The following is a 14,981-nucleotide window of genomic DNA, read 5'->3' as shown; positions in this document are numbered from 1 at the left end:
TGGAGTGGCCTGGATGATCCACCAAAACACAAATGTATGTGTTATACTTGGGGTCAAAACTGTTTCACCTTAAACTGTTCACCTCATTTTGCAAATGAAAACAACATAGGTTTATGAGAGGGAAACCAGATTCTTCTGAAGACTCTGGCATGTTTTTAATGTGTTGGGGTCTGATCTGTGTATCTGTGTTGATGCATATAACATAGCTCACTTGCATTGTGTACCTTTGCCAAAATCCCAAACTATGCAGAGACAAATGAAAAAAACATAACACATCGTAAACATAGATACTCTGCTGCTTTCCTGCCTTTGGAGAGAATGAGAAATCTTAATTCAGTGATTGTGTAATGCTAATGTTTATATTTAGCCAGCACTGTACAAGATAAGAACGCTTATCTCAGCAGTTACACTTCAGAAAGAGCAGCTGGCCATGGACAAAATAAGCACTCATGCATAGCCAGTCTTTGTAACACTACAGCTTCCTGTAGGGAACCCACAGTATATATTTGTACATCCAGGCAAAATTTGGACATCTCTCATTCTTGAGAGGCGTCCAAAGATACTTGACTTACAGAGAGCATAAATAAATCAGCATAAATAAACAGGTGAATAATCCCTGGCTTGATTTAGTATAAAGAGAGCTTCTCATTCAGCTGTGTGCAGTGGCTAACTGGGAAGGAGCTTGGCCTGTGTGGTTTCTTTTTCTTTAACTGTTACTGTGCATGCGTTTATGCCTGCTATATTAGTCTGGAATCCATTAAATACCAAATCCCACTGGTAGCTATCTTAACATAGTGAAGCAAATAAGCTGACACTCCTGTGATTCTGTATATTCATAAGTGTATACAGCATTTGAGAATCGGGTGTAGGTATTTCTAAACCAATTGTGGTTGAGAATGATAGGGTAGAAATTAGGAGTCAGAGGATACTGTATATGTATATTAGTCTAATGAACTAACCCTTTAAACTAGCTCGGTTTACACTTCATATCCTTAAAAATAAACCAGCATATTTGCATTATAATCTCTACTGAATAAAAAGCCATAGGATGAAATAAACCTGAGATCATAATGGTCCTCATGCTTCTGCACTGATTTAAATCTCATATAGAGGAGTTCAGTTTAATAATATGATTCCTAATCAAACATTCGGCAACTAATTGCACAAGCAAACATGAGATGGGGGTCTAGCCTCTAAGCAAAGGCCAAATTTGATCTGTGTGCTTTAGCATATCTGTAAATCTATCTCTTCTGTATCCTGGCCAAACTAAACACAGATTAGGAGAGAGTAGAGTTGTGTTTTTTTTTTGTCTTGCTCTTCTCAGTGGGGTAATTGAGCATGTTGTATCTGGTGGGTTTGGTGTTCTAGTGCTGTGTGGAGTGGAGTCTCACGGGAGCCGGCTGAGGGGCTCAGCTCCGAGGCCTCCATTGTTTACGCTGATGGTTTCCAGATGCTGGCAGAGAGAGTAGCCAAACTCCTGGGGCCTGCGCCAGCAACCAGGAAGCAGTCCAGCGCTATCTGGAATACTTGGAAAACATGGCGTAGCTCTGTAATAACCTAGAAAAGAGTGGTGGGGCCCAGCAACTGTTCTGTATTTAATTATAAATGACCATTAGGAATGAGAATTTCTCAGAATGCAAAATGTCAGGAATTATGAATATTCTGAAGTCACACAGGGCAATAAAAAAGTGTTTCTCCCTCTCTGAGGTTCTTTATTTTGCCATTTAAATCAGACCTCAAACTGAACTTTGTATCAGATAAATGTTAAATTAGAGCATTATCCATTGTTTTATTCCTTCCTTAATTTAACTCAAATTACATTTGCTATGCTTAAATAAAGTACAGATAACTGGTTACCCACTCTTAAAAGCACTGGCCACAAGCAGATGTTTCCTGTAATTATTGATCAGTCTCTCAGTCTCTCTAAATGGAATTTTGTTCCATGTTAAAGTCCATGACATTTTGGGTTTTCAGATCTCTGTTGAGTTTAGCGCTGGACTTTTATATGGCTCTTCCAAAACATTTCTCCTTTTAAACCACTCTGAAAACATCTTGTGTGGAATTTGGCATCCAGTCAAAGACATAGCATTACAGATACAATTAAAAGTCTAACTAAATTGATTTCACTACAGCAGGCCATTACTTTTTACACAGAAAAACTGTGTGTAATTATCTCACACATCAGATAATAGTGCCACAAAACTTGAGGTTTTATGCCTTGATTTTTTTTGGAGTTCTCTCTAATTACCACTTTGAAAACCCTCAACACAGGCAGATGTTATAAGTAGTTTTTTCTACCAGACAGGCAGTAGTGGAAATTCAGTAATTATATGTCATTTAAGAGTGGCTATACTTGGATTTTGAGTGTTTTATTTGTACCTTTGACTTGTATTTTGCATATTTTTAATCTGCAGTGCCATTATCTGAGTAAAACTCTGAGGGTTAGATTGAGGATTAGAATAACTTGTCTATATATTTTTTTACATCACAAATGTACTTGTAAATAAAGCAGATGAACTCAGGTATCTGTTGTTTAAAGTACTGCAGAAGTGCTTAGACATATTATAATATTTTATAAACCCCATTTCCAGAAAAGGTGGGGCATTTCATTAAATGCAGTCAAAACAAATAGCTTTGATTTAAAAATCGATCAATTGAACATATATTTAACTGACAAAAGTGCAAAATTTTCACTCAAAAAATTGATTTTGTTTTGTAAATGATGCTTGCAACATACTCAAAACATTTGGATAGGGGCACAGTAAGAATGAAAGATTTACAGAAATTGTATGTCACACTGTTCTGATGCATTACACTACAAGCAGGTGAAGATAAAATATATAAAAGAGCATTCACCAAAGACTTTGAAAGCAAATATAGGTAAATAGGTACTTGCTCATCCCTTTATACCAAACTTCATGAGAGATATGTGAAAGAGTTTAAACTGATTTTTTTGTATGATTGCAAAAAATGTAGGCCTTTTCATCTACCAAACGTAGTATAGTGAATTGATTTAGGACATCTGGGGAAATAGCATTCCATGCACAGTAAATCTGGACATCAGTGTTGCATGTGTGTGACCTTCATGCCCTCAGATGGCACTGCATAAGAAACTGTCATGCTACACTGATAAATATAGCCACACGGGCTTGGAAGTAATTGGAAAAAAAAAAACTGTCATCACTCAACAGAGTCGGCCACGGCATCAAGAAATGCAGCCTGAAACCTGTGCAAGGAGAAAGCTACATATCAACACTGAAAAAATCTAATGAGTTCTCTGGGCCCTGGCTCATCTCAGATGATCCAAAAGACCAAAAGTAGAAATTTATGTGGTCTGAGAAGTTCATGTTTAGAACGGGGTTGCAGGTGGTCTAAATGTCTAAATGTGTTTATATTTACAAAATACAATGAAGTTGTTCAGTGATATTTTACAGATTCTTGTTTTTATTGCATTTTACACAGTGTCCCAACTTTTGTGGAAGTGGGGTTTGTAAGAATAATAATCTTATATGTGTGCAATAATAGCACATAAGCAATATTAATGGTAGTTTTCCACCTCTGCAATGCAGCAAACCTAAAACTGAAATTTTATTTCAAATGATAAAATATCTATATTTAAAATATAGATTAAAATGTATTGATATATTGATTTAATTTCCCACCATATTTCCAGTGTTAGTCATCACTTCCTTTTTTTGGTTTGCTTTCTTTTCACTTTTTGGAACCACATTCAGAATCTTCAAAACTAAACCCATCATTAAAGAAAGTGCAAGGCTGACCCCAGGACGGCTGCTGAAGCTGTGTCAGCGCCAGCTGAACTTGCTTCTCAGTAGAGTCCTTACTTAATTATTGGTGAGTTCTCTGAGTGTGAATTTTCTGAGCACTTGGTTTAAAGAGGGCTGATTTTGCTAACACTGAGGCATTGTGAGAGAGCAGATTTATCATTTAACAGCACACCTGTTCCTCCTTGTCAGTCTCTGCAATGCACTCTCGCTCCCAGACATAAAAAGAGACAGCTGCACCCACAAGAAAAGAAGCCGAGAGAGACCTAAGGAAACACTGGCTTCATTTAGTCTCCCTAGTGGGAATTAATAAATAACACCAGCACGCACCTGACTGGAATGCTGGCGCAAATCAGGCTTTCGCAGAGCACTCCGGAAATCACACACAGACGCAGCTGATGAGGGTGACACTATCATTCTTGTGTGTGCAACTCCAGGAAAGGCCATCTGCAGGCTGGGCCTTGGCCGTGGCTGAATCTATCTATCCAGCCCAGACAGAGCGCTGCTTGATCGCCTCTCACATTGTGATGCTAATAGAGCAGTGTTGTTCAGCACACACTGGTACTCCGAGTCTGTTTACATGTATATAGCACATGTGGATTCCTGTACTAAGTGAACAGGGATAAAAAGATCCCACAAACATATAAATTTCTATGTGTGGTTAGCATTTAGCATTTAGGCACAGGGCAAGACAAGAATTTCAATGAAGCATGAGTTATGAGATTTTCCTGGAATATAGAATTAATCTGAGTGGAAATGGGACCTACAAATGGTTCCAAGTTATCCTGTAATCATCAAGCATAATTATTTTCAGGAGAAATTTTCAGAACATTCTATTTAACTATTGTCTGCAGCTTGCAAAAGCGGTTTTTGTGATTAGTCAAAGATTATATGTGCTCTTCTTTCTGTTGACTCCACATTCACCACATCTATTGTGCAACTGAAGCCAAGAAAAGTACTCAGATTTGTGTAGGCATTTCTCCATCCTTTGCCTCAAAAGATGACATGCATTTCCTAACAAAAACAAAGTCCTCAAGCAGGGCCAGAGGAGTGGTTTTCTACTATTACCACCAAGAATGCTCTTAATGGCACAGTTGTCTTTCCAACAAGTCTTCTAGAACCCAGAAACATAAGACACAGAAGAATTACTTGTAAACAACCTGAAGCATGTGCCATTTATTTTTGGCTCAATAAAAATATTTTTCTCTGTGGAATATGCAGGTTATCTGGCAGTTTTTTGTTTATATAAATGTGTGAAAACATGTTTGCACACAAAAATGTCATTGGTAAACACCACAAAATTCCTCAGGAGAACCAAGCACATTTCTCTAAACAGGAAAATTCAGCAATAAAACATCTCACTCACAAGTAAATGTTATAAAACATTACCCTGAAAAATATGGTTTGCATAATGTCATAGTCAATATAATTTATAAAATTCATCTGTACATCAGTTGCACATATGTAAGAGACATCAACACAGTTATAGCCCAAAGGAGTAAGCTGAAAGTCAGCAGGTTTGTTGATGGATTTACTTATGATCTATGATTTGACGAGCTCCTGCAGTGCATCATGTAGTGTCCATCAGGCTTTAAGAATATAAAATATACAGCTCTGCAAATGTTTTAGACACATGAGAATACCTAGACAATTACATAAGCTCTAACATAAGAATGAACACAATAAATATATATTGTGGTTTTGTCTCAGTGTGTTTAACTAGTAATTAAATCAGGTGCTGATGATGAAATTGTGTAGATTGTCTGTATCTGATTTCTCAGATATTATAAATGTATACATACTAATTAGGGATGTATATGGGAATGCTGGCCTGATGCAGCTATCTAATATTATACAGGTACATATCTGTCAGTGCAAATACAAATGCTGATATACACATTTATAAAATACAGAAAGACAAGATATACTACATTATCATTATAGATAAATGTAACATTTATTTGCATAACATTTTGGCTTTCAAGCAAATATATGCAAATACATGAATGTGTCTCCTGAGAAAATTATTAAGCATATTTAGTTAGCTAACTGGTGCTAATATAGACTGGTCATAAACTAACACGTTAAATAAAGTAATACATCTACTCACGCCAATAAAAATCATTATATGAAACATCGGCCAAACCAATGCATATATTTTTCCTACCCTACTTCAAAATTTACATAGTGTAGTTTTTTTTAGGTTTTGCATTACTGAGCCTGGTGTAGCAACGACCAAGGCACTGTTCTCTCATTACAAGTCAGTGGAGTATCACAATGATGTTTCAAGCTATTTTTAAGATAAAAATAATATCTAGTGTTCCTTTAAAAAATTATAATTATGGTTGTGACTTTATATTTCTGAAATGAACAATGCAGTAGTCATTGCTATCTGCTAATTACCAATTCATTAAGTAGGTAGAATGTAATTAAAATATGTGACTTAATAATTAGGATTAATCAAGTAATAATGACACCCCAGCTATCTACTCTTTTTCAGTTCACCCCCCATCCCCATCATTGATTGTACACCCCACATCCCTCTGCTGTTTGATCTAGAGGCTTATCAATCATTCAGCATGACTTTTCCTATGATAATACACTGAATCGATTGTGCTCACAAAGAATGTTTCAGGTTAGCACTTTCCTCCGGCCCTTGTTTGCTAACCTATAGACCTAACTCAAAGCAGATCACTGATTTTTACGAGGGGGTTTAGTGTTTTCTTGTGTTATACCAGTGTGGAACCCATCTGCTTCTGATTTCCTACCCCCCTCTCAGTCCTGTAGGGCTTGATTGGAGGGCCCTCTCCAGCTGTGTGCGATGACTGCCGTGCTATGGTATTTGTCCTGTTGCAGGGAGGTTGGCTCTGCTGCTGAATCCCAGCCCCCTTCACTCTCCTTAGGGAACACAGCTGGAGGGAGAGAGGGGGTGCAGGGCAGTGCTCAAATTCAGTTCTCTCTCTTACCTCTCCAGCGGCTCAAAGTCACTGGATACACATCTCATCTGTAATGTCCCGAGCAGCCATCTATGCAGAATTGCAGAGCACATCAACTTTTATTTCTGCAGTTTTATTTCTTCAGAGATAGCTGAAGATGCTGAAGACAGAAATACAAATAGAGTAGGTCTGTCTAATTTGTCTTTGTCTGTTGTAATGTCTTTTATGTGTTTGTGTGTTCATGTGTTTCTGTTAAAAAAAAAAAAAATCAGTTTGAAGTATGACAGTTTTGCTTGGATTTCTTCCATCTTAGAGGCCGCCATGGTCTCAAAACAACCTCTTTTTTATCACATTACTTCTGTGACATAAGCATATTAATGTAGTTTGCAAAGTTTCAAAATGTTCACTCCAGTCCATAAAGCCCACATATGGAACCCTGGTTGCTAAAGGGCCAATTTAAATTCATGTTTTTTTGTTTACTACGTGAAACAATGACATTTAATGCAAAGACTTATAATTTCTTTCATTTTAATTTTAAACAACAATTAAATACCTAAGAGGATATTTTAAATAAGACAGGATAGTTCATTTTCATAAGGTAATATTTAACAACAATAAAGCACAAAGTAAGTCTCCAAAAAGGAACATCGTAAACCTATTAAAAGATGTAATGAAAATGGGACAACCACAAAAGACCTGTAGACCATTGTGTGTCAAGTGTCTGCATCAGAAAAACAGTTCATATTTCATACTTGAGAGGTAAGACAAATTTGAGCTGCAGATCTGAAAATTCCACAGACAATTATTACCATCTTTAAACTCCTCCTTAATGCATACTAACACAGTAACAACCTTGACATACACTTGCACAAAATAAATCTCTTTATGCAGTCCAGCTGTTATCAACTGCTCCTCATTTTTCTAAGCAATATTTTCAATTGACTAGATGGCCAAAACCATTTTGATGAGCTTTCATTGTTTATTTAAGTTCTCTTTGAGATACAGGTTGAATTGGTTATACTGCTTTTACAACAGTGTACCAGGTTAAATTGTGTAAGCATCTGCGCTAATAATGCCTTGACTCTGGCATCAGTTTGTAATTCCACTTGTGCTGTTCACTGGTGAAGTCTGTTCTTAGAAGCCCCAAATCATTTTAAACGGTTGCCTTTTAAAAACAGGCAGTTCTATTGTGCTTCAGATACAGTAATATTTTTGTGTGAAAACTGTCAAAATTAAGACAGTGACTGTGTGTTCTTTAGTATTAGAGCAGAAAATCTGTTGGTTATTTAGTTTCATATGACCAGGATATTTATTCTGTTACCACTTACTGAAAGTAGGATATGTAGACTAATTATGTACGTTATGGTGCAGCTTTTAAAGTTCTTTATAGCTATATATTTTCTGTTTATTAATATGCAATTGTAATTGTGCCCTGTCACAATTTTGGGTTCTGAATTTAACAGGTCCAGCGTCTCATCAGGCCTCTCCCACACTCAATTAGTCTGAAATCTATTAAAATCACAACCAAAATAGGTCAAGCTGCTGTAAACAGAATATCATGTGTACCTTCTGGCAGAGGCCCAAGGCATGCTGCAGAGAGCTGTTTCAAAGATAGAGTCTTTTTCATTGCGTCTTGGATCCTTCACAGAGTGATTAGACAGAGTTTTGAATTTTCTTGTACTGCTGCTTATATATCTCTCAGAGCAGTAATTTGAGAAAATGTATGTACTCATATTTAGTAAAGTATAATAGCTATACACTTTACTATACACTTCAGATTTACAGTCAAGTTAAACGTAAGTTAAACTTAATACTGCTTAAACAGCAACTACGAATTATTCACTAAAACATCATGGTACGAGGGAGTGTATTACTTTTTTCAGGTTGCACTTCCTTCACACCTACTAAGATGGGTCAAGTGTACAAGATTACATTACCAGACCACAGACCATATTTTACATTTTCAAGACTTTTCACTTAGTTGATGAGTTCATTTATAATCCATGAGTTTATATGATAAAAATATTGGACCAAAGATTGATTTTAAAAAGTGGATAAAGTTGTCTGAAAAATATTAATTGTTTCTTAATTGCCTCCAGCAATAAATGCTATTTCTAAAAATGGGTATGTATTAGGTCTTAAAGAAAACTCCAGGAAGTTGATTGATTATGTTTACAGACATTCTGAAAGGTAGCTCTTATTGCTTGTATGCCAAGGATCAAAGAACACTGCATGAGTTTAGTAGAAATCTTAGACCTTTTTATGTAAAATAGCAATTTGCACAAATGTTTTTTAAAAAGAACAGAGTTGTGTTATTATTATTATTATTATTATTATTATTATTATTTTATTTATTGTTAGGCCTGTTTCCTCAAGAATTTAAAGGTGTGTTAAACCACAAGCAAAAACAAAACCTTAATTCATTCATTCATTCATTCATTTTCTGTAACCGTTTATCCAGTTCAGGGGCACGGCAAAAACAAAACAGAAAAAAGTATATATCCAAAGAAAAGTAAATGTCAACAAAAAGCCGAAGTAAACAAAAACATCTACAAACTAGTAGCTTTAAGGAAGAAATCTTAACTGTTAATGGAAGTCAATCTAAAGATTTAATTCCAAGTCATTTTCACCCAATGTTTAGGACAGCTGTTGTGTTCAAATCATTTAGTAAACTAAACTGGTGCTGGGCGATAAAACCATATAGATTTTCGTGATTAATTTTTGCTCAATAATGATGATAAGCTTTATATATGCTTGTGTGTGTATTAAATATATATATTAAATATGTTATCTTGTTCACTTGTTTTGGAGTGTATTGTCTATTTTGTATGGAATGGCACCCCCCCCTGTCAGAAAACAAGCGCAGAAACTTTCCCTCATGCACCGGGAGAACCCGGTGGGTTTTTATTCACTCAAAGTGTATTTTCCTCCCAGGAAATGTTTTCCTGTTTGCGAGAGCACAGTTCATTGCCTGACGTGGTTTTCTTACACAAAAATATTTTCTCCACTTGCGAATTTTGAATTGGATCCGATGCCATAGATCAGGCTGCTTCTCTTAAATAAGCATGGGCAATAAATAAACACTCCCAAGGGCGGAACTTTTCCTGCCTTGCATTCAGTGATTCTGGGTAGGCTCCAGACCCACCGCGACCCTGAACTGGATAAATGGTTACAGACAATGAATGAATGAACGTGCGAAACTGAAAATGTATTACCTTCCCACTATTACACGCACTGTTCTAAGCCTTCTAATGGGTTAAGTGTAATATGTTTACAGTTCTGCACCTGGGAATGTTAATTTATATATTCATTTATTAATTTAAACTCTTCTTAATCTAACTTTTTCTCTTTAAGCTTCTTTAAACGCTTGAGGTGGTAATACCCTAAGAATGTTTTCATGACACAAGACATAGATGTTACTTTTATGGGGTAAGAAAATGATGTTATTGTTCCAGTGAAGTGTATATATATATATAATATTGTACAGTAATGAACATTTGGTGTAGATAATCTACATTTTTAGAAGGATTTCCTTTGTGGCTGGGGGACAAAATGTTAATATTGTGATAAATAGTGAAAAAAAATATATAAAGAAAAGCTAATCGTGATAACATTTTTGGCCATATCACTCAGCACTAAACTAAATGTTAACAACAGGAGATATATGTTACATGTTTTTCTTTTGACAGTGATGATATGCTGGGTGGCTTGTCTTAGAAAACAGTCCTTAGACTGCAATTGAAATAACAATGCCAACGCGGGTCAGAAAACAATGGCTAGCCCAAATCATTCAGTCCTATTTTAATAAACGTTAGAGGGATAGATCAACACTATATGGTATTTTACTTTTGCAAAAACAAAGTGTGTATATGACATAATGCATATATCCAGCTTGTTTTATTTAGGTTTGTGATAAGTTTTCAGTATACATTCATTATGTTTAAGAGGGGTTACATCTAATGCTTAATAAAGATCAACAGAGGAAGCTATGACTGAAAGGAGCTGAAGTCCGTTATGTTATTGGTTTTATTGTTTTAACTATCCTAGAACTTCCCACCCACACTAATCCTAAATTGTGGACCTGTGGCCCAGCCACTACAATGGCCTTATGTAAAACCATTTCTGACGTTTAGAAACCTAGCCAAAGAAAAGCTCAAATGTCATAGGTTCCAGCTGCTGTCAACTACGAAGATGGTTTGTTGACAGTGGTTGAGTCATATTGTTTAAGGTTAGGGAGGAGAGCCTATCGCATGAAGCATGTGTGTTGTGACGCATGTTGCTGGCTCTTTACACACACACTGGAACAGATGCTGATGATTTCACCTCTCATTACTCATGCGGTACTAAAGTAACATATCCACCCCACTCATCCCTGCTGCAATCTGGAGCCAGTGTCAGGCTTCATTCCCCCTGAACAATGAGGCACCAACCCCAGGGACAAGAACTTTTATATGACAGATTTCACATGTGTAAAGAAAGGCCTCAGAAGACCTTGTTTGAAAAACCACACTTGTTTAGAAGAACTGAGGTTGTGAAATATTTTCTTCTACAAGTGATTGCCCTGAATTTGCTCCCTAAACCTCTTCTCTCTTTCTTTCTCACTCTCAATTTTTCTGTCATTTTATTCTCTCTCATTTTTAGACTGAAACATAATGAAGTACACATGTCGAACTTCATGACCAGAACACATGCTGATAACACATACTATTCAAGAGTAAAGCCTTATTGCACTTCCGATTTTAAAGTGCTCACAGGTCCTTGCATCAGTTTTCTTGTGCTGTAGAGTGTATTGCCAACAGCTCTGGTTAGCACAAGATTTAACTTGTGATAAGAAAAAACAATGTTAACAGAAGGGGAGGGTTTCTAGCTGTATTCTGGTCACTTTAAACTAAATCTAACCGGTTTGTTTATATAAATAAATTACACTGATCCAAACAGAAAAAATCAGAAATTGAAGGTAGCCCTTGTGGATACTAGATTTGGAATTTACAAAGTCATGTTTACTTGTGGAACTCAGATTTCTTCAGATTTTTATTAGATTTGTCAAAGCGTAATCAGCTAGAGTTGTTTTCAAATTTTGTTTGTTTTGGACTTCCTTGCAATTGAAGATCTGAGTTTTCCCATTTGCTCTTATTGTGACCTAGATATTGAAGGCAGCATTGACTCACCATGTTGAAACCACGCCCACGTCTGTTTGAGAATAAATTCTCTCTTAGTGCAAGTTTAACAAATACACTATCAACAAAGCCTTGGCAGCAAATTTTGTACATCCCCTTATATGATGGCAAGGCAGATAATTAAACTGCCATAAAACACTGTAATTGCCATTTCATTTTATTGAAAAAAGAAAAGATTATGATGTGAGATTATATTGTTTGCACAATTGTTTGTTCTGTGTTACAAACAAAAAATTCAATAAATAGATATAAATGAAAATTGAAATTCCTTGAAGTTAATTATTAATAATTTCATCATTTTGACACTATACATTTTATAACTGTTCATATATTTCTATAATATACTGTATACAATAGTTTTGTAGAATATGTATAGTATGTGTACTCAAATTGGTATGATTGCCACACTTATATCTGCATATGTACTAATATCACACCCACAAGCTCTAGCTGCTTTTACATGCATTGCTCTTTTGTTTTGGTTATTTTTAATTGTATTCTAATTATTCTATTTCTTAAAAATATATTTTTATTAATTTTATGCAGCCTGTATGTTTGTCTGGTCAGTTTATGTTATGTGTCATATTTGTGTTGTGATCATCCAGATATAATCCTTGTATGTGCAACTTGGTGATATAAACTTATTCTAATTCTGGGTTGTTAGATTCTGTGTGCCAGACTCATGCTGTGTTAGGCTAAATAATGTTGAAATTCAAGGATGAAAATGTTTAAGCTACACTCATGCAGAGCACTTCTTACTAGTGATGTTCATTCATTATTTATGGCCCTGCAGAGACAAATGATACATTTCTCTAATCTTGAATGCTAATGCGGATGTTTTAGTTAAAAAACCTATATATGTATTTATCTAATAAATACATATATTTTAGTGTAACAGCACACATAACAAGATGTGCATATGGTAAAAACTCAAATGCTAACTTTGGCCTGCAGATCTTATAGAGCCTATAGTCTTATATTTATCTGGCTTTGCTATGTAATACTGTATCTCAGGCTGCTTTTAATATACTTCAATGTTACTGCATATGGATTGTGTTGTGGGGAAAGCAGAGTGCAGTTACAAAAGCTTGCAACTTGTTAAACAAGTCTTATATGATTCCAACTGCACCCTGCCAAGAGCGCAGGTGATACTAATTCACTGACACACCTTCCACTATGGGCAGTGCTTCAGTCCAACCTTACTTTAAGAGACACAGTAGATCAGTAGGGCGTGATGACTTGATTGCTTGCAGACTTCCATAACATCTGCTGTGTCGTTTCAGGCCAGACCCAAAGGTGAAGGACTGACACCCTACCAAGGGAAGAAGAGGTGCTTTGGAGAGTACAAATGTCCCAAATGCAAAAGGAAGTGGATGAGCGGAAACTCCTGGGCCAACATGGGGCAGGAATGTATCAAGTGTCACATCAACGTGTATCCTCACAAACAGGTACAACTTAGCTCTGAGTAAATTGTACTTGTATAAATATATATATATATATATATATATATATATATATATATATATATACAGGGTGGGCCATTTATATGGATACACCTTGATAAAATGGGAATGGTTGGTGATATTAACTTTTTTATTAACACAAACCTGTTTGTGGCACATTAGTATATGGGAGGGGGGAAACTTTTCAAGATGGGTGGTGACCATGGAGGCCATTTTGAAGTCGGCCATTTTGGATCCAACTTTTGTTTTTTCAATGGGAATAGGGTCATGTGACACATCAAAATTATTGGGAATTTCACAAGAAAAACAATGGTGTGGTGTTGGTTTTAACGTAACTTTATTCTTCCATGAGTTATTTACAATTTTCTGACCACTTAAAATGTGTTCAAAGTGCTGCCCATTGTGTTGGATTGTCAATGCAACCCTCTTCTCTCACTCTTCACACACACGCAGGAGAAATGCTAGCACAGGGTTCCTGTATCTGTAGTTTGAGGTGCTGCACATCTCGTATCTTCACAGCATAGACAATTGCATTCAGATGACCCCAAAGATAAAAGTCTAAGATTTGATGAAGAATGGCCCCACTATCTTTGTACCTCATATACCACACCATACCATTAAGATGTGCAGCACCTGAAACTACGGATACTGGAAGCCTGTGCTAGCATTTCTCCATCAGTGTGTGAAGAGTGGGAGAAGAGGGTTGCATTGACAATCTAACACAATGGGCAGCACTTTGAACACATTTTATAAGTGGTCAGAAACTTGTGAATAACTCATGAAAGTATAAGGTTATGTTAAAACCAAGCACATCATTGTTTTTCTTGTGAAATTCCCAATAAGTTTGATGTGTCACATGACCCTCTTCCCATTGAACAAAAACAAAAGCTGGATCCTAAATGGCCGACTTTAAAATGGCCTCCATGGTCACCACCCATCTTGAAAAGTTACCCCCCTCCCATATACTAATGTGCCACAAACAGAAAGTTACTATTCCCAACTATTCCCATTTTATTAAGGTGTATCCATATAAATGGCCCACCCTGTGTGTGTATATATACACATTGCAAGCCCACAATGAAATTAGTATTTGTGTGACTCTGATATTCATAAACACACTTGTGTAATGTTCACTTGAGCACTGAACAATTTAAAAGAATATTTGTGGTAGATCAAGCCCCATGGGCTTGCCCTTGATACTTGAGACTTGAACTCAGTAACCAAAATACTGCTTGTACTGTCTGTTTCCTCTTGCAGGAAATACACAAATGCAAGTCAACAGAGGGACTCAGAATGTCTAAGAAAAGAAATGTTCAGGCATAGTTGCACTACTTCACGCATTTAAATATTACAGGTTTTGTGATTTGCTAAAAGACACAAGATGTCTTACACAAAAGCCCCACTGTTAAGATAGTGTAAGTTAGTCTCAGTTCTAGGATTTAAGGATTTAGGGAGATGAAAGGGTAAATATAGGATCTCCAAGAGGGAAACATTCATTACACTCATTGTCATCATATGTGGCTTTAAAATTCATGAGAAATCATCATTTGTTTGGAGGCAGCTGGTGGGAAAAGTGTGCTCTTTTCCATGAGTGTGTTGTGGTTAGCTCTTCTGTGGCAGGCA

At 36.3% G+C, this 14,981-nt stretch overlaps 1 protein-coding gene across 1 annotated transcript in view; it reads left to right on the top strand.

The window, feature by feature from the left end:
- zcchc24 (zinc finger, CCHC domain containing 24) overlaps positions 1–14,981 on the top strand; it is a 40,413-nt gene that overhangs the window by 19,780 nt on the left and 5,652 nt on the right. The window contains exon 3 of the mRNA XM_066680120.1: positions 13,179–13,343. Within this exon, the coding sequence (XP_066536217.1) occupies positions 13,179–13,343 (165 nt within the window). The remainder of the gene's footprint in view (positions 1–13,178; positions 13,344–14,981) is intronic.

This window comes from Hoplias malabaricus, chromosome 8 (assembly GCF_029633855.1).
Source record: "Hoplias malabaricus isolate fHopMal1 chromosome 8, fHopMal1.hap1, whole genome shotgun sequence".
Taxonomy (NCBI): Eukaryota; Metazoa; Chordata; class Actinopteri; order Characiformes; family Erythrinidae; genus Hoplias; species Hoplias malabaricus.
Note: the sequence above shows the minus strand (reverse complement) of the source record. Positions and strands in the feature narration are given on the sequence as shown.